Raw genomic sequence first — 22,108 nt, forward strand, 5'->3', positions numbered from 1 at the left:
TATATAAATGACGATTTACCTCGAGGGTTGATTCATAAAGTGTTTTTGTTTAAATGACAATTATATTAATTAAGTAATCAACTGAGTGGTAAGGTGTAATTAAATATATATAAAATATAATTTTATTTATTGTGTTTGAGAATAATTAATTGTGTTTGTATTAACACAATTATACAATATATTTTAATACAATATTTTAACCACGAAAGAACTACATAATTGATGTTGAAATCTACAAAAGTGAAAATGCATCACACATATAACAACAGCACTGTTGTGATTTTTAAAATTAATCTCAATACGATTGCTCCTCTTCTTTGAGTCTCAATATTTCGGACTTGTTCATGAAGTAGTACGACGGCTGCCTTCCCTTCAGATCTTTCAACACTCGTTTAGCTCCGGCTTTGATCAATATGCGGCTGGTGGATTCCACATTGTCGGCGCCCATGGCATAGTGCAATGCCATTCGCTCCAACTAGAAAAGTATTAATTATTAATATTGCTTTTATATGCCCCTTATGTAATTTACAAACTAACACTTTCAGCAATTTATCATTTTTTTATTAATATAAATATTAGACTATTAAAATGAAATTCAATCACTACCAAAGATACATTCTCTAATTGTAAATACAATAATTGATTGATAAATAATTTTTTTGGACCACTCTGTGATCGTTTTGATAAAATTTATCCTAAGGACTTGATAAAAACATGTAAAATCAATTGTTTAATGTATTTACACTTTCTAATAATAGTGTTTTTGAACAATTTAAATGATGGCACGCCATGCGAAGAGTGATCTGATTGATTTTATTTATTTTGGCTCTGCCCGCTTGCCATTTTAAATAAGTCAAGGAACGTGCATATTGGGTTTGGGATAAAAAATAACTTGTAGCCTGTTGTGTTAACCTCCCATTAGCGATTATGAGCCAATGCAGCGTTAGTAACAAAATGGCTAAATCGACTAGTTCTAATCTCAACTATTTAATTTTAACGCTTCCCTATTATTTTTAACCTAATAGTGAATTTAGGTTGTTCGATAGAATCTCCAATGAGATTTGAGCTCGGCTAATATGTATTTATATTTAATACTCACATTATCTCCAATTCTGAGCATTTCAGGAAATGTGCGTGCAATGTATTCTGTTATCTCATCTTGTTGCGCCAACACTGCAATATGAATACTGCAACGTCCAAACGCATTCTTAGCAATAGCCATGTTTCTGCCAGACATAAAGCTAGTAAGCTTATTGCCCATGATTTCTACGGAGGTTTCCATGTCTCCTTGTCGGATAGCTTGATGAAGACGCTCACGAGTTTCCTAGTATAAAACATACCATTGATTCAATATCATATTATACTCTACTCTAATATCATATCAGTATATTACTTACTTCAAATATTGGAATCATTGATAGAATGTTGCTCATCTCGACTTGTCCGCGTTGCGATACAATTTCAGCAATCGAGATACCTTCGTCGTCAACTACGTCCAATATGTGATCGTAACCTTCGAGGATGAGATCTTTCAACTTCTCTATCTCACCTGAAATTAAAATGTGCCAGATAATATGGTTAAATATCAGCGGATTAACGTAAGTTTTAGAGATAATTACCTTTAGCAGCTATTTCAATCAACCAACGATCTAGCTCACGAGTGTTTTCTTGAATGTTGGCTTGGATGGAAACATCTCTAGCTGTACGATACAACTCATCCCTATAGGCAGGACTAACGTCAGCCTCTCTGATGAGTTGCAAGAGTGCACCGCGGCCGTGAGACCTAGCAGCTGCAAAGTGCAGCATAGATTGCCCGTGTTCATCCTGAAAAATAGTTTAATAAATGATTTAACAAATACGTATAATATACTTGAAATTTTTTACTCTATTGTCGCTGCTGAAAGCTGTTTCTGGAGCGCCTGGTGAATTTGGAGCCATCGGTGTCGGAGGAGCTTGCATTTGGTTACTTTCATTTTGGATGCTGTCGTCTACGTTTGGCTTTGCAACGTCGCCGATCAATGCTGCTGTTTCCTGATAAAAATAATATTTTTGTCACATTTATAGATACTGAGAATAAATATTTTATTAGAGAAGGGAACAAAATAATAGTCACGTATTCTTTGGAACATGATTTTTTATGCACATGTATGAACAATATGGCACTGACAGTGGTCGACAATAAAATAAAATGCTGTTTAAATTCTCAGAGATCTTTTAAATCATTGATTTATCTAATAAGATTACTCAAACTTCAATAATCAAGCCAAAAGAAATAGTATTTTTGTATTACTGAGATAAATAATAATATCTTTTACTACTATCATACCCATAAAAATTAATTAGGGTAAATAAAAAAATATTTATTACACGAAAAATTAAATTAATTTGAAAAATAGTGATAATCTAAGCAAACTTTTCGAAAATGTCTTGTGGTTTATAAAACAGGAGAAAATATTCCCTCTTCTGTAGTAAAAACTTTTATGCTAGGTTAGAATAATATGAGGGTAATTTAAATGAGCAATATATAAAATACTTTGTTCCATAAAACGAATATGAGCATTAAATAAATGCATAGATTGAGTAACATTTCATTTGTAGTGTGCAATAAAACGCATTTTTTGCGCATTAAAATATATAAACTGCGCATTAGCGTTCCGAGGTTAAGCAGCATTGAGCGTTGTCAGTACTAGAATGAGTTGTCACTTATGAAATTTTTGGAATAGTTTTGTATGCTTAATTTGAGTTCATTATAATAAAATAAAGTACAATTTAAATAAGCAATATATAAAATAAAATGCGCATTTATTGTAAACATTTTATAAAAAATATATAATTATATTTAGATCTATTTATATACAATTAAATAATTTTACATTATAAAAATTAACATTTTAATCGATTGGGTGGATTTTAAAGTATTTTTTGTATAAAATACAACAATATAATGTTCAAGTAAATTCATAATTATTTCGCCTTTAATTAAAATTCATATATATATAATGAGATCTTATAATGAATCGTACAATTAAATTTTATTAATTTAAATTTACGCAGATATATTTTTAGTATGATAAAACAAAGGTATTTTAAAATAGATCAGAATCCTAGTTTATACCGAGATGTTATGTCTAAAAAATGTTTTGGTGAAAATGAAAAAACGGATTTTATTTATTGTATATCTTTCGTTGTGGTAAGATAAGCGTTAGCCCAATGCGTTACAATGTAGTAAACACAATTAACAACTACTAAGTAGTTAGATGCTATTAGAGATTGAAATCTGTCAATCAGTGAAATAGGCTTTTTTATAAAGATATTTTATAAAAACTATTATTACAGCTTACAATCAATATTATGTCACTATGTACGACTTTATTTTAATAATTTATCACGATATTCACCTATGAGATTAGGAAAATCTAGGAAAACCTAATCTGTGATGATCAATTGGAAATATAATTATATACTAATCTCTAATTCAGATCTCTTAGACACGGTAGATATTAAAAAAACCCATTAGGATCCATTCGAATCCAGGTTTTTCAGGTATTAGTCACTGGTCTATCATGCTGGTTAATTCGTTTTGGAGAAAAAATTGTCAAAAATGCAAAACAATACATACTAGTTAGATTTTAAATGACTCATATAAAAGATTAATATTTTTACGGATATTTCGTTAATTAGCTAAATTGCGTTATACATACAAATGATGTACAAATTTAATAAAGATTGTTCTAAATAAAATTCTTGAATAGCAAAATAATAGATATAAGAAATCACTCACCTGTGTTTTCAAAGTGGACTTATTCTGATTCGCAAAGTTGTACAGATAAGTGGCCAAAAATGCAATCGGATCCTTGGGCCGAGCGTTAGCCACTTCTGTCAACCCTTTGATGAGTGGATCTCCGAGAGCTGCAAATATTTTCTCTGTATTACCATCGATTCTGTTTTTAGCCATATTTATTTTAAACACAACTCAACTTAATAATTTATTTCAACACTTTAAAAGCCATAGTTATTATAATGTATTTAATTTATTATTATTATAGTTACAATGTGTACCGAAACGAAAGAGAAATAAAGAGGTGCACCGTATAAAACGTGAGTCTTGCTTACACGAGGCTAAATATCTGCCCTCCTCGGTCCTGAATATGGGTATATCCACTTGGCCGTTATGTCCATTGTTGGTCGTTTCTGAAAGAAGGCATTAAATATTAAAAGCATTCGCTCCAATCGATGGCCTAATAGCGGACGGATACGAAAATCGATGAAAACGGAACAGTGTATACGACAGTACGAAGATAATAATATATTTTAATATACATGTATGTATATAATTTTCAGTGCCGTCCTTCAACAGTTCACAAATTGTGCTCTATGTATTTATATGAATAAATGAAATATTTCTACCAAATTTAATATATCAATTATTCAATATAGCGTTTAGCTATCTATAAATATGAACTTGATGAAATATTCTAGACCGTGCTACAAAGATACTGTTAAATAAATACCACTGTTTGATTGAAATACACTAAAAAACTTTCAAATAGTCGGTAATTTGATGGTTAAACGAGTTCGAGTTGACCTAAATGAGTTAGGGGGGTTTTAAATATTAATTGAAAAAAACTGAGGTTGGAAAATGGTATATGTATTAAATTCCCTGTAATTGGATGTTAATAATGTACAGAATACGAGGAAATAAAATTGTAATTAAATAACGCTTTAGAGGTTTTGTTTAAACTCTTAAAAAAACATTTTTTTAAATTATTATTTTAAAATAAATAAAATAAAAAATACTCGTTATAGCAAGACAAAAGTTATAATATAATAACTAATAGTGATATAGGTAAAAAGATAATAATCTTGACAACATTGGGGAGGTAAGAAGGGGCATGGATCCACGCACCTTGAATTTGGCCAGAAAAATGCATGTCATTTAATGAAATATGCCCACATGCCTAACTTTTGCCCCTTTTATTTATTTTTTATGATGAAATATGGTAATGCAATTGAACAGATGATAATCACAGAATGATTCAATTCTTGAAATTAATTATGTGAGGGTCCATCTAGTTGCGCAGTTAATGCGAAAGTAAGAAAATGAAATAATACTTGTTTAGATAAAAGTAGTAACTAACATTAAATAATGCAATTTCGCAACTGAACAGATCCCATTAGCACGTCCGTTAAACGCTCGTAATGCACAGAAAAACTACCATTTTGTGCATAACGATTCAAAAGATAATGCGTCCACAGCGTAAAAATCATTATTGTGATATATTCCTTTCCATTAATGCTCTTCAGAATATGTGTTAATCTTGCAAATTTTATTTATTGAATATACATGCGATGCAATGAAGAATATAAAATATCTGACATTTTGTCATATAGCAGATAATCTTGCGATTCGAGACGAGAAGCTCAGAGACAATCACACGCATTGAGGGCAGATAAACACACAATTCGATATAGTCCGAAACACCAGGACCTCACAGGATCATCCCGAGAATATCAATTCTTCACCAGTCTACAACATATTTAAAACCTGACAATATTTTATTTTTAGTAAATTTAAAAATTTCTGTATCGCGTTTATTTTGCCTGCAGTCAGTTACAATTTTTTTAGGCAAAAATAAAAATAATCCGATCATTCTGAGCACTTAGTTTGTGTCCACTTATAAATGCTTCTACGTTAAATGAGATAACGACGAGTTTCGGAACCAGATTTAAACTACTTTTCGAGCGGGTATTAAGTAATGGCTTATTAAATAAAATTGCAATGAATCATACGTTTCTAAAAGGTTATGGTTTCAAGAAACTTCCTCGCTTCACTAAGATCTTAGTGCGACGTAAGTTAGCATGTTTTTATATTGATGTATTTTTTTCTTCATAAACAAATGAATTGGTGTATTCCTTTCTATTTAGAACATTTGGGTCTAAGAAAATAATTTGAATAGTTTATATGTTTGCTTATAATGAAAAAATATAATGGAAGAAGGGGGGGGGGGAGGTGATATTTAAATTTATATTTATAAAAATCAATTGTACAAAAACCAAATCTGATATTTGCAGAGGAATAACAGAACAATTTGAATAGTGGTTCTATAAATAATACACTTAGGTAACGATTGCGCATTATTGATAATCATAATAAATTCCATATAGAACATTGGAGAATAAATACGCATACTACAGATAGTATAAAGTGGGTACGGCAAACGGAATTCGCTAAAAAGTAACGTCATATTCGACAAAAAACGACCGTCTATAAAAAATACCTATTCGATAATGTTTAATAAGTAAAAAGTTGTGGGTTTTTTTTATCGTAACTAAGTAATCGGAATTAGTGATATTAATGATTATTTTAGATAACCTCAGATTAGGGTTTCCTAGATTTTATAAGGGACACGGTCAATTGGGCGACGGCGATTGGGCGACGGTCAAATGGGCGACGGACAAATGGGCGATGGTCTTTTGGGCGACGGTCTTTTGGGCGATGCAATAATAATGCATTACAAATAAATGTGATGCAAATCATGATCTTATAATTATTTAAATAATTACCATAATTTAATAAATATTAAAATATATACATACATATACGTACATACGAAAATATAAGTAATATTTTTTAGAATAGAATTAAAAGATGAAAACATTATTCGGTCTAAGCAAAATATATTATACCTACATAAGATATAGTATGTATATATTTACTTATCATTTGTGCTTATTTAATCATAAAATATCACTTAAACAGCTTGATTTTTTTTATTCAAGAATTTAGGAGAGTTACCCGATATCATAAAACGCTTAAAATACACGCCTTAAGTCGGTAATTTTATTATAAATACCTACCTGAGAAATGTTTATAGTGGGCCCTTACGCGAATTTTTTTTATGTTTTGAGCCTTGGAAACTACTGTGAGAACAAACTTTTGGAATTTCCAAAAATCGCATATTTTACAGTTATCTATTATAAATTAGATAGAATAGTTATAAATAAATATAATAACACAGAACTAGCGCTGATAAGTGTTTATCGTGAATTTTGCCCTTTACGCGATTTTTTTATGTTTTGAGACTTATAAATTACTGCGAGAACAATCTTTTCGAGTTTCCAAAAATCGCATATTTTACCGTTATCTATTTTAAACTGGATAGGGTAGTTATATATAAATATAATAGCCTAGAACTAGCGCTGATAAATGTTTATCGTGGATTTTTACATTAACGCGAATTTTTTTTATGTTTTGCTCCCTGGAAATTAGTGTGAGAATAAACTTTGGGAATTCACAAAAATCGCATATTTTACAGTTATCTATTTAAAACTAGATAGGGTAGTTATATATAAATATAATAACCCATAACTAGCGCTCAGTATACTTTTGAATTTTTACTGAAAACGTTCGCAAAAAGTTTCGTTGCGTCTTTGAAAATTATTTTTGTCGTGGTTTTCAAACACTTTGTCACAGTGTCATTGTGTTTTTTGTAAAAAAATTCAGTACAGCAAGAAAATAAGTATGTGTCTTTTTATTCACAAGTGGGTTATATTTTATGTGTTATTTATAGATAATTGTTTTTTATAGATCATTGTTGAGAGCGACTAATTTGAGTTACCACAGTTTATATTCTTCATAAATAGATAATTCAGGCATATTAAGTCAAAAAGGCAAGGAAAAATATGTTTAGAATGGATATCTTAATAAAAAGAATACACCAAAGAATTTTTATAAAAGTTTTGAGGTACAATAGAAAAAATATCATAGAATATTTACGTGGTATTGCATATAATTATAATATGAGTTTAATATTTTGAAAATAAAATTGTTTTTCATTTAAAATACTTTTTCGTTTTAATGTATATTTTATTAATATTTACAATAAAGCAAAGCGTGCAAGTTTTTTTAAATTTCTGTCGCCCATATGACCGTCGCCCAAATAACCATCGCCCAATTGACCGTCGCCCAATTGACCAGAATCGCCCATTTGTCCGTCGCCCAATTGTCGCGTACCGATTTTATAATGTCATATAATAGATATATTTCAAGGTGAGTAATATAAGCCGAACTATGTTGTTATATTTTTAAGTGCGAAGCATAATTGCAATGGCAAAATTTTTCAAACTATTCCATAATTTCATTGTAAAGGCAAATGAAAAAATATTTTTCGAGAAGGCTTTCTTTGTAACTATTTATATTACACAGTAAGTCCTCTAGTACATGTACTTTTAAAGAGCATTAAAAATGTTAATGAACTACAAAAAAGCCCCCGAACTTTGTAAAAGATAACAATTTACGGATTCCATTTAGATGATAGTAAACATATTTTTATAAATGTAATTTTATTGAAAATTATATTTATTATTTATCTTTATTGTATTGCCATATCAGCTCCATTTTGTTATAAAAAGAGAACTAATAAGCGAAGAAGCCAATTATATTTTGATAGTGGAGGGTTTGGGAATAAAAGCCAATACTCCGTTTTAGAGAAAACATTCGGAGTTAGACACTCGATTGAGAGTAATCAATAAAATACAGTCATAAGTTTTGAGATCACTAGCGGTTCCTCAACGATAAAGCTAGATAATCTATTTTTTAGTAATTTTGCAATGAAAATATTAAAACGCGAATTTTATACACTAAAATTTGGCTTTAAATACTTCTGTAAAAAAATTCCGCGTACATACTTATATAAATAAATAAATATGCGCCTTAATTGCGGATGTAGAATGTATAATATGTATTTTAATGGATATGTCGATTTGTGCTAAAGGCTTTTATACCATGATCAAAAAGCTTTTATACCATAATGTCGTCCAAAATCAGATAAAATGTTTAGTGTTTTTTTTTGGTAGAATATATATGTGCTTGTAATTATGTAATATTATAAACACATTAGATAATAACAATATTTATAAAATTGTGCAAACAGACAAACAGAAGTGCGATTAAAGCAAGCACACACAAAATATGTATAATAGTATAATAATGTATGAATTATTTGGAATGTTTAGTATTGAACGTTTCAATTTATTAGGAATCGAAAATAAATTAAATTGGAACGTTTACAAGAGAGTTTTAAATATGATATATATATATATACACATAATACTTTTTTTTATTGATGTTGATGTTAAAAGTATAACGCGTGTGACCTTAATTTATTAAAGAAAATACCTTCTTACTTACATCGGATGCATTTATTAATTCAAGCTCGGTTATTAAAATATATTAATGTATATAAAAATGCTGTGCGTGATTAAGTGGACAAATGGTTGAACACTGTGCCAACAAAAACACGTACAAACACTGTTTTATTTTAACATGAAATGTTCGAATAAAGCAATTTAACAAAATGGCACATATGTATATTTTTTTATACTATAGGATTAAATATGTATTAAATGTTACTAAATATGTGCGATTTTGCAAAGCAATTATTCGATCATTTCATAGTACTGACCTAAATGAATCCGATGGCGTCGTAAGAAGCTTTCTCGTATCTCTTTGATGATATGATTTTTTTTTATTTTCGGAGATTTTTTGTAAAAAAATATTTGGTATAATGATATAAAAATACTTTCTTATCTAATAAATAATTTAGAATCTAAATATTGGCATGTACAAGGCTGTTCTTTTTTCTTCTGAATATGTTAACGAACATCTCAGCTATGTGTAATGAATTTTGCATCGCTAGATCTTTTTCTAATTGCAAAATGTTTGAGACGGCCGTCGTGTAATCGTAAAATGTTTGTAATTCAGTCAAACCCAAGCTTTGATAGTTTCCTATTCTGACTATCTCCGGACTCAGTGTCTCTCTATGATTCAGACCTCTTACTGTGCATAAATGTTTTAAATTTTCAGGATCTTTACTCAGATATGGCAGAGAGAATGTTAGACTGAAATGCAAAGAGTTTCCCAAAAAGCTCGGCCTGGCTGATAGATATCCGAGCTTTTCGTCCCACTTGTATTTTAAACTTTTATTTAAATGTAGCACAGCTTTAGATATATTTGTATAAGCTGTGCCTATTTCAGCTGGATTCTCATGTGAAGTGCAAGATGTTAATCTTATATGATCTTGCACGTTGATCCAGATGGCTAAGCTGCTATCGTTTGCGACAAAAACGCCCCTTCCATAAGGCCAATGTCTGCCATGTAATCTATGATCATCATCAAGATCTTTAGTGTCGCATAAAGGTATCAATAATCCCGAAGCGGCTAAAATAGCTCGGATCTCTGAAGGAGTCTCTAGCACTTCATTCATAGTGTAATAAATGCCTCCTTTATCATCATTAGTAAACAACTTAGCGAATTCTTTATTCAATATTATATTGGTCAATGTTCTCTCGACTGCTTCTAATTGTCCGACGTTCAAGCTCAAGGGTAGTTCGTAATCTTTTAAGTTTCTACTGCACTCGATTGTTCCGGATAGTATGTATTTTCCGGGAGGATCTAAGTCTAGATTCAATGATAAGTAAGAGGGTTCTGTGTTTGTCTGTTCTTTTTGTAGCGACTGTGGCAAGAATAGCGATTCTGGATGAAGTTGCAAGTCTGAGTATATGTTTATACAGTGCAAGTCTTTGATCAGGGGCAGTAGGAACTCTTCGAACACTGGGTACGCGTAATAGTCTGGTGCTACTATGCCACCGTTGAAGTCCTCTTCGACGGCGTCAATGGCGTTTTTGTTATTTGGCAGCTTTTTCACCGCTGGCCAAATCACGTCGAAGAGGTTGTGGTCTAGTTTTGTGATCCTATGTTTGACTTTGTCGAATATGTGCCTCGGCAGAAAGCGGCCGAGGAATGAGGTGGCCGGACCTTGGTTAGCAGACGCTGACGGCGGCGGTGTGGTGTCCGTCTGCTTCCGGTTGTCTTGGAGCAGGTGGAAGCACCTCTCCAGCACGTTCAGGGTCTCACCGTCATTGAGGTCCCTCCGCGCAGACCACGTGTCGTTGTTAACTGATTTTTCGTATATATACAACTCGTAAATGACATGCTCGCATCGTATGACAGAATGGCGAAAACAGTTCATGTCGTGTGTTTGATCACGGAACTATTTTATATGAAGGATATGATTTCATAAGGCATTACTTTAATGATGCAATAATATGGTATACACTGTCTAGAATGCCCAGCAGCGATAACCGCATTAATAATACCGTTTCATCAATCAATCGCAAGGCATACCCCATACATTTTTTAAATTTGAGGGGTATTTAGAAATTTAGGATACAAAGCTAGGACACATTTGCGGACACATCAGTGTTTTTAATGAAACGGTTACCGAAAAAATAACCTATCGAAAACTCTAGAATGAACTCTAAATTAAGTTGTTTTAAAGGTATATGCTATATTTATTTTTATTTTTTATTGCAAATCTGACCATCATGACTTAACTGGTCTTCCCAATGCACAAATAAAATAAATGAGCACCATCCCACATATTTTTCGGCTCCTTATAGCTGTCCCCAAAAACATCATTGTGTTTGGCAAGCTCCTTGAGAAGCTGGATGGCTCGTGTAAGAAGAGCGTTCTCAAGCGCTGACGTTCTAGCTGCAACGGACAAAAATAAGGGACGCGATCGCGACTCTAGGACAGCGAGCACTGACAATATACGCTCGTATTATCTTGAATGAGATTTGAAAAAATCTTAGAATGAAACAATTTGAATATTTGAATAGCACAGATTGTTTTTTCTCTCAATATTCCTGAGTGACTAGTGCCGCTCCAAAATTCATGGTTTTATGCGCCATTATTTTGTTTCAAAATAAGAGACAATGAGACGCTTCTTCTCAAAAAAAACATCGGCGGTATCTAATATGACTGAAATTCACAGAATTTGTTCGTTGAAACAAAATGTTGGAAATGGCACGTCGCAAATTTTTGTGAAGTTCGTGTCACGTTTTTGTATTTGTTGTTTCAATACGCAAAGATTTAATACAATCGCGATTAATTTATTTCTAGTTATTTAATTTATATAAAAATCCGCACAAAACAAAAGTCGATACGGATCCGATATTTATGTATGTATATCAAATTAGTTTCAAACATTATTAGCTATTGTAATAAAATTTGGTAAATTAATTTAATCGCAGCTGATCTTAATTCAGGTCATTTAATAAAGCTGAAATGACAAAAACTATGTAAAATAATAAAATAAGCACTTTTAACGACTCAGAAAGTAATTATTGATATTAATTATTTATTATTATTTTTCAATAAAAGCGCATTTTTATCAATAAAATTTTGAGTCTGCCATCGTGGCACGAGCCCACAGCTTCTGGATTACTAGTCTGAGACCTTACGGAGTACGCTATTCCGATAATGTAGAAATTTACAATTAAAAAATATGTTTGCACCATAATTTATGTTAACGATAAAGTTGTGTTATTTTAAAGTTAACGAGTGGTCTTAACTGCTTTGATAAAAGTAATTTAAAAATTCTTATGTGTGTCGCACGAGAGAATGCTAATTTTATTATGCTGATTAAAAATAAAATATATATGTAGCAGTATTTCAGAAATAAGCCTCATGAAACCATATCGTATTTAGCACTAGAATAAAATCGCACAAAGAGCGAGGCATTTAATCTGACCAAAAATCAAAACCCTTATATTTATAAGCGTGAGCGTCAGCTATCAGATTTTTGCCTCCTCACGCACGTACATATATTTTTTACATGATATGGTTTTTTATGTATTGCGAGCAATTCGAACATCTCAGCATATAATACAGAATAACATATAAATGATTTCGTTGATTTGTTTGTGCTTAAACAATCGTTTGATTCCACACGAAATAATAGACGTGAGTGCAAATCACACGACATTAACTGTTTTTGCCGAACAAATAAAATAAATCAAAATAAAATAAATCTATTAAGTAAGTACTAATAGTTTAGATTTTTTCTAGAGCATGCTCTTGTGAATGCTTGTCTTTTTATTTGGTTGATCATTAATAGTATTTAAAAGCAAATCTACGATGTGATGCATTCGAAACTTTAATATCTACCTTTATCGTTTAGCATATCTTCGGCAGCTCCATCTTCAGCTCCGAAATCCTTCAATAGATCTTTATGAGTCAAAAACTTGTCGCTCTTTTGGAAATCTTCAGGCGTGTGACCTTCCTAAATTTATTTTTATAAATATATAAGGTAATAAATTATTTTTTATAGATTACTTGCGCTTACATCGTCTTGGTCTTTGGGATTTGCTCCCATGTTTTGCAATATGTTATAATAATGACCATTGTCGTTCACGACAGCAGCATAATGAAGGGCAGTCCTTCCATCGAAGTCAACAGCTGATAATGTTTCAGGAAATCTAAAATTATATATAAATTAATCCTCATATTCAAAATGAAAGAGCCACAAATTAAATCAGACATATAAGTATTTAAAACCTTATGATGGAATACTTTGAAGATATATATATTTTTGCTTAATTGCACATATTTTATTATTCATGCAAAATATATTAAAAGCATCTTCACACTGCTAACACCTTTTAATATTTTGTAATATACTTTTTCAAAACATTATTTTGCTGTGCAACAATTGAGCGATTTTTGCATCGTGAGTGCGTTCGTAGATTCCAGACAATTCCAGTGTGAGTTGCACTCCGGATTCCGGACGTAGAACTTGACTAGTGGATGCGAAGAGAGAAGCGGCGGCTTCTGCGATCTTTGTTGGTCTGAAGTTTAGTCGGCTTCTTCTTGGTTACAGTCCAAATGAGAGAGCTCTGATGCTTTAAATTCCAAAGTGGATGTTCATGTGTGAGTGTCAGTAGAAAAATTCTATGAGAGACTTTCAGAAGTTTCTGATGGGAAGTGATTCTTGGTTTCCAGCGTCTCCATTTTTATATTCATGGCCCCCTCGATCGTAAATTTTGTTGTCCACCCCTATACAATAGGACGACCAATTCGAATAAGATGGCGAGATTTTTTCCAGATTTTTTTAAGATGTAGTCCCGAACGCACGTGCTATCTTTATCCAAGCCGACGGATATTTTAATCTGTTATGTGCCTCTCTCCCTGTATAATTTTTTGAGCACGTATAGTATAATATAAATGTATTGGATGTCTTCAATATTTTATATAAATTAATAATATCATATTAATACAAATTGTTTACGATCAAAATTATCTTTCAGATATATTAATATTGTCACACTGTGTGCTATATGAGATTAACTAATTTTTTATTTATATGTATTTAATAATACTATATTTTTATACACTAGTTGAATGTAATTGTATTGGAGAATTATTGCCTATGTATGCGTGCCAAGAAACCGTTTAAATGACAGTTATACTGAATGCTAAAATTAGTATAGTTTAGATTATTGAAAACGCACGTTAACCGTAGGGTTATTTGGGAGAGGAGCAGACGTGAGCAATATAAGGCTTAGCTAAGTATTATTTGCAGTCAGGTAGTTCAGGTAGCTCATTTTCTTACCACCATTCAAACAGTGCTATCATATTTATAATTTATGTATAACTTTGTGTAAATATTTACTTACATAAGTATATTATGTACTTGCATAAGTATGTTTTACATTAATAGTTATAATAACAAATCCTTTATGGTTTATAGCCTGTGTCTGCATTTTTTATGATTAAATAGCGTATGTTAATCCTTCAAATCGTGAATAGAAAAGTTAACAGAATTAAAGGCCAAGAGTCTGCTTATAATTTTAAGCCTTTTCTTCAAATTGTTTTACGTAAATGACTTGAAACTGCAAAGTACCACTACTAATTTACCGTAAAACATAATAGTGAGAATTAGTTATGGGCTATATCATTAAATCAAAGTAAACATTAATGAGAACCTTGATATTTGATCGAACTTGACGTGTTTTTTTTGTATTAATTCTTAACTATTGTATATAATTCGGTACTGTTATGATGCGTTATATTAATTCTGAATCAACAGCGACTTTATTCGATAACTGCTTATCATTTTTTATGATGTGTTATTTTAAAATTCATGCATTAAAATGTGTAAAACTGCATGTTAATTGAATATTGTAGTGAACTATACTGAAACCATGTATAGTTCACAACTATCGTAGTGAACTATACTGAAACCATGACATTTGATCGAACTTGACGAACTTTATTGATTAGTCGCTTAGGACTTAATTTACCAATTGCTTAGCAATTTGAACAAATTTGACTTCTACGCAATGTTCCTAAATTTTTTCACATCTTGTTATCTTTGACGTCTTATGGTCCTATTGGAAACGATTGCGTCATTAATAAATCCTTATAACATTTTAGCCATAAGCTTCACTGAACTTTAATCCATTTTTAAAATAGAATTTAATGCAGTTTTAAAACATATAAATCACAATGACTTTAGATTTGAAAAGGAATAAATCGATCTAGAAAAACATATGCAGAAACTAAATTCTACACTAAAAATGATCTGCAATTTGCTTTAATAAAAAATGTCAAGCTATGATATTTGTATTAAAACTCTTCTTTCATTGATATTTATTGATGTTAGTTATACTATTTATAAGTTTTAAGGAACAAATGGTGTGACTTTGTAGCCAAATATATGCCATAAAAGCTGGTAACAGTTTATTTTATACACAGATATATATAGAAATATAGACGAGTCTTTGGTGGTGTGTCGAGTTGTATTATTATCGGCTGTGATTTCGGTGGAACAACTGGGATCTTTCGTGATATGTTCTCATGATCCACTGACGTGTCTCGTGTCTCTTTCACATATTTTATAATGCTGATTAGAGACAGCTTTAACGAATCGCAGATGAGGATATTTGAGAGCCAATTACATCGCCTCTTGGACACTCCTCCATTAACGCGATCGGTAACCAAAGAGTAGAAGAACAATAGTAATGTGCTCAATCTATATTTTCGTTTGTTTAAATGGTCGTGAGGGTGATTTTTAAATTATAACAAATTGTCCAGGTGGTTGAAACCCATATCATGAATTTTAGTGCGACGAAAATTTGGGTCGCTAACAAATCTCTTTCGTATATCTTAATAATCACACGATATGAATAGATACCTTGCAGCCAAATAGCGTAAAATAGGTGTGCGTCCAAATATAACAGCGACATGCAGAGGCGTAGCACCCCTCGGAGAAGATCGATCACGAGCAATGGCAAATTTGCGTCTGTCGAGGGCAGCTTGTAGCTCCCGTAGACCTCCGGAACGAGCCGACATATGGACTCGCTTGATTTTATTCTGTAAATAGAACAATGTATTAAGCCAGCAAAGAAATGATAAGACACGATTATTTAATGGCGTAGATGAGATACGATCTTGAAACACGATAACAAAAATTGCAAAAATGGTATAGAACCACGTAGATATCTATAGATCTACGTTGCGGGTAGTATCGGAAATCTCGAATAAAACTTTTTTTTCTCGAAAGTAACTAAAAGTTTTCCCGACCTCGACGGCAAAACGAGATTATTCACGGCGCTATACTTCTAATCGGTGAAAAATATCGCACAAGGCATTTTTCCACATACCTTACGTGTCGGAGGTTGAATTACGCGATTCTATATGTTACATATTTTATGCATTATATAATATATTTTTCCTAGTTTCAAATTATAATTCCTTGTCACCCGATCAGACTTTCAGAGTTTGTCGTGTGTGTATTGTATATATTTTATTATTAATTTTCATGAATGTTTATCATATTATGATCGCGCAAAACATGGTTCATGGGGTAAAATGTAAAAGTTTTACCCAGCGATTTTAGAGCATTTATGGATCGTAAAGATCACGGTGATAAAATGGCTTTGTTAAAACTACACTTTATCACAAATTGTGTAAGGGCTTAATGGGAAATGTACGGGGTGGCGCAATGTAAGCTTTATTGATTCGGTTAGAAAAAACTCTATGATAAGCACGATAAAGTAAATCAATTTATTTAGTGATTTTAATTCTAGATTTTAATATTGAAAATGTATATTTGCATAATTATTAATACATACATACACTAAAATATTACACACTGCTTCCATGATATATCATATATATAAGTGAAGAACTTCATATTATTTAAGTTACGATTCTTTATATTCATCTATACAATTAGGTGAATCTAGATAAAAACAATCTTAACTGATTATAGTTAGCTGCATCATCATTAACTACTATCTTCCTGACACAATATTTTTTTAATTGTAAGTTCATGTGAGATATGAACCCACGACCTTGAATTTATATGAAACAGTTTGACACATGACCTTCAATTTCACTACTACCAATCAATGCATCTGAATTTTCTATATTATTATAAAATAAATAATCGTTGACCCATATTATTATTATATTGATTTTATATTTTTTAAATTAGCAAAATACTTTTATTACTAATATTATTTTTGTACAACTAATAAATATTTTGCTTTAATGTAATAACATTTTTATCAAAAATATTTTCTAAGCTTTAACTAAAATGCAAATTAATTATTGTATAATACATTATTGGTTATACATAGAAATATATAAATAATTAAATTATATATCATTAACTAGTATTTTAGTTTTGAGCACGTCTTTATATGATATTGAAATATGTGTTTCAAAATGCGTTTGATTTTAAGTGACTTAATCGAGATAACAATCAATGATATAGAAGCAATTAAAAATAAATAAAATATGTATTGATCACGTGACCAACTTTATATAATTAAACTATACCTGAGTAATACAACTTTTGTTAAAATTTAAAATGTGAATTTGTTTGAGTGAATAAGTCATATTGTCATAGGGTTGAAAACAATCGAGACAATCAATAAAATAGTAACACATCACGTTTTGATAACATTTTCTTTGCGATCTTACTATTAGTAAATAAAAAATATTTTACTAAAATATTAAATGTCTTTTTAAAAGGATTTTATTTTCAAGGACTTGAAAAGAATCGAGTCAACAACCAGTGGTGGCATAGAAACAACCGATAACGTGAAAAAAATGATCCTTTTATAGTTTTTATTATTTTTTTATTACTAAACCTATATTAAATTTTCTCTTAAAACACTTGATATTTTATATTTATTGTAGTATATATGTTCTATATATATTAATGAATCTTAAGTGCACGGAATAAGGTTAGAGATAAAAATATCATTTTTTTGTATATGTATGTTATTAATTAATGCTTTTGAATATTCACTAAGCTAAATTATACATAATTTTATGATTATTGATTTATATTTATAATAGGAAATATTTTTAATTAAACAGAATAATCTAATGGGTTAATAAAATGTATCATAAATAGTAATTAAATTACTATCTACGCTTACAATAAATATTAATGTAACTATTTAAGCAAGTTATGTTTGACACTGCGTCTTATTTTGATAAAAAAGCGATCTAAATAACAACCAGTGGTGTCAAATGCCATTTTTTTAAATTTGTTTGATATCCCTAAAAAATATGTTTTTATTCTGATTTTAAAATACTACTATGCTAATATATTTAAGATTTTTTTCTAATACATATTTAAATAATTATATAATGCACATCAATATATAAATAAAGACATTTTTTTGTATACATATGTTGTTATTTTGAATGTTTTTAAATGATAACTAAAATAAGTTTAGCTCACCTGTACAATACACAAAAGAACAACAAATATTTAAGTAAGATGAAAAAATAATAAGCAAAAAAATAAAAAATATATATAAAAAACTTTTCTGATAAAATAGTTCTATAAAAAAACGATGTTATTAATCTGATAAAAAGAGTTATTGCAATCAATTATTTTTTTAAAATACTGATAGTTTTAGTTATTATCAATTTTTGGACTATAAAATAAATATTGAGCTTTCTATTTTATTGCTAATCTAGAGCACAATAGCTAAACTAAAATAGCTAACAATAATTAAAAATAAAGATACGCACCATATAAGTTGGAACGTTTTCCAGGAAAGCTTGAAGCTCAGTATTTTGAGATGATTGTCCAACCAACCTTTCTCCTTCTCCATTCAGCACCAAAGAAGCAAGTTGTTCCATATTGCAATTGTCAATTAATGTCTGAACTTCTTCGTCATCTATTTCAGTACCGATCTAAAAATTATTTACATTATTATAAAAAAAGTGTCTTCTATTATTAAATTTGTATTTCAAACTGTCCTTTTTCTGATTGAAATATTTATATAAACATTTTAAAAACAGCAAATTTTAGCTATACTACTTTTGTCTATTTTTCAAGATCTAGTGCAGAATTTTTGGGGTAGGGTGTTGAAAAAATAGGCAAAAATAGCACATCGACACGTATTTATTAAAATTCAAATACATTATTACATTTAAAATTTATTTAGCACAAAAAATTTGAAATACAATTGAAAAAGATTTTCAAAAATACATATAGTTAATTAACAATATCACACGTTCTAGGAAGGGTTTATTTACCCGCATTGGACCACAACTGTGAAGAGTATTGCTAACAACACTAAACATCACGTTACTTGGCATGTTTTTATATACAAGTATCATGTATATGTAAAGTATAGATGAGTTGATTTATAAAATGTAAGTTTACATGTGAGGCCAAAATTGTATGTGTGTAAAATGTAAGTGTTAATGTATGCGTATTGTATATATATATATATATATATACAAGCGTGCCCTGTGTTTGAAGCATACGTCCAAATTTGCGGTAGTATCTTATCGGATTATTTAGTTCAGTGTGCCTTCTGTACAAGTTACCTCATTGTTGTAAGGTTCTTTCTGTTCCGCATCCAAAGAATCTACCTCTGGATCGGCGTTGACGATACCTTCTATGGTAGATTCGCTACCGCGAGATAGATGGCTCGATGCTGTTTTTCGACCACCTAGTTTATAAGGTATAATTAATTAAACATGCTGTAAAAACATAATGGTATACCTTTTGGATAGAGCTAGCGAAGATTGCGATAGGTCCTGGAAATTTTGGTTAGTTAAATAATAAAGTTCTACAGGGTTCACCAAATAAATCGTACCCTTGATATTTGTCAACGGTTGTGTGCTCATATACAAAATCGTTTGTATTATATAACGCTGACAATAAAAAAAACTCTTATGCTCACAAATCAAGCAATTAGTTTATACGATTTTAGCACGTCCTTGCGAATAATTTTTAATTCTAACACCTTATACTTAGGCATTTTAAGAAGTAATGGAGGAGTCCATATGCATGCCTTTGAGTGACTACGTGAGATTTTTGATCGGTTAGCAGTTTCAGATCTCATATTATATTATAATTTCTGCAGTTGTATTGTACCTTAAAATATTAAAAAAATTAATGCTAAAATTTAGAGCACAGCTCAAAAGTTAAATCATATGTATCACTTTACTGGTACACTGATAGTTCTGATTTTTAACAAATTATATTTTTTTATATATGTACTAGTCTTAGTATTAGCTTAGATTTAATTATTTGTTGTATCAAATGTGGTTCCAATATATTAAGAAAACCTAAATAATTGATTAAATTCGCTATTTAAAAAAGCATATGAGAAATCATTATTAATGATAATATACAAGTAGAAAAAAATGGTAACGTTACAATTCTATTATAACGTCAAGACTAGTGTTTCCTCTCAAGAATTTTTCGATAAAATGGCAAATCGAGAATTCTCATTTCTTGTTTTACAAAATTAAATTTGTAAGAATATTTTCAAAAGGTTTACAACCACTGCTATTTTGTAAAACGCTGCATAAATAAAGACGGGTTAATGCATAGTATGCATATTTTTTAAAAGGTTTTAATTGGGGTCTGAGAATGACAAAAAACACTTTATTTTTGCTTAAATAATAAAAGATGTTTGAGTATTTAAATGACTAACATTTTTTTTGCGATTTTCTATTACTCTAACCGGCCGGCGGGTTTATCTTTGCGTTGGTGATATAAGAAACCGTCCCTATAATAATAAATTACGCATGGGAATCGGTAGAATGCAAAACGATTTAGGACTATTTTTGTTTTTATAAAATTTATGAAGATAAAGTATCAACAGCTGTTATTGACAATTGTTTCACGATTATTATTAATAGCCGAAGGAGTCTTCAAATTTTTGGTAAAACGATTGGAAAATATCAACTCTGAGCTAAGCTCGAAATTTTAACAGACAATTAAAAAAAAAATACGTTAATAATTAAATATGAAAAATTCAGAATCTTTCACCAGTGAAAAAATAATGACTTTTTAGCTATTCTTTAAAAGCAGAAATATGTAAAAATGAGAAAAGAAATAATTCGCAGATTATTTAATGTCTCGACGTATTCTAAGGACCCTCGCGACTCCATTAAATCAATAGAATCTAATTAAAAAATTGCAAATTTATTATAGGCCTAGCAATTAGAGAGAAAATAATCTTTCAGCCTTACAGATAGTAGTGTAAGAAAACTAACATCTTACGGATAAATGGAAAAAGAAACTCAAAACACGAAAGGAATACTTTTTTATTAATTATAATTTAATATTTTGATAGCTAGTTGCTTAAATATTGCATTTTTATTTGCAGTGGAAGTCCAAGAACATAGACCTGCAAGACTCCAATATTTTGTATATAGCTCGAAAGTCGTCTCCGAATCTTAATTAAAATCATAGTACGATTTTAGTATTTAGCTGTAAGATTTAGGATTTAGTATCCGAAGGTTTCAGAAAGTTCAGATCATCAAGCCAGATCTTTTTAAAGAACTTTCTTGATACTCAATTATCTTATGTACTATACTTTAATTACTGGTTTTAATATTTATAGTAAAATTTTTGAAAATAATTTTAGAATCACCAAAAGTGAAGATACGGATCAGCATGATGATGCTTTTTCCAGGGATATCGATGTTTGGTAAGTGTGATTGCCTTAGAAGTTTTCACTGTTTAGATACAAAAGAAAGCCTGAACACAGCGTTTACGTATTTATACTGAAATTCATTCGCATCGATTCAATATGGGGTCGCTTTTATACATTAAGGCTATCTCTCTTAATCTACACCATTACATATATAGTATAAAAAAGTTCACATTCTCATATCTGAGCTATTTAAAACATGACGATATACTATTGTCGGCAAGATCTCCTATAAAGACTAAAAGAGCGAAGGATATTCCATAAAATATTTGGCGTA

At 30.4% G+C, this 22,108-nt stretch overlaps 1 protein-coding gene across 1 annotated transcript in view; it reads right to left on the reverse strand.

The window, feature by feature from the left end:
- Positions 1-112: 112 nt before the first annotated feature.
- Positions 113-22,108, reverse strand: part of LOC148235758 (uncharacterized) — a 36,974-nt gene continuing 14,978 nt past the window's right edge. The window contains exons 7-18 of the mRNA XM_088184186.1: positions 19,709-19,833; positions 18,902-19,066; positions 16,038-16,216; positions 13,188-13,320; positions 13,010-13,124; positions 4,114-4,191; positions 3,782-3,909; positions 1,885-2,031; positions 1,620-1,824; positions 1,398-1,549; positions 1,100-1,324; positions 113-475 (exon numbers count right to left, since the gene is read on the reverse strand). Coding sequence (XP_088040312.1) covers positions 296-475; positions 1,100-1,324; positions 1,398-1,549; positions 1,620-1,824; positions 1,885-2,031; positions 3,782-3,909; positions 4,114-4,191; positions 13,010-13,124; positions 13,188-13,320; positions 16,038-16,216; positions 18,902-19,066; positions 19,709-19,833 — 1,832 coding nt within the window. The 3' untranslated portion in view covers positions 113-295. The remainder of the gene's footprint in view (positions 476-1,099; positions 1,325-1,397; positions 1,550-1,619; positions 1,825-1,884; positions 2,032-3,781; positions 3,910-4,113; positions 4,192-13,009; positions 13,125-13,187; positions 13,321-16,037; positions 16,217-18,901; positions 19,067-19,708; positions 19,834-22,108) is intronic.

The sequence above is a fragment of the Plectrocnemia conspersa genome, unplaced genomic scaffold (genome assembly GCF_051122295.1).
Source record: "Plectrocnemia conspersa isolate PC_06_02 unplaced genomic scaffold, ASM5112229v1 ptg000004l, whole genome shotgun sequence".
Taxonomy (NCBI): domain Eukaryota; kingdom Metazoa; phylum Arthropoda; class Insecta; order Trichoptera; family Polycentropodidae; genus Plectrocnemia; species Plectrocnemia conspersa.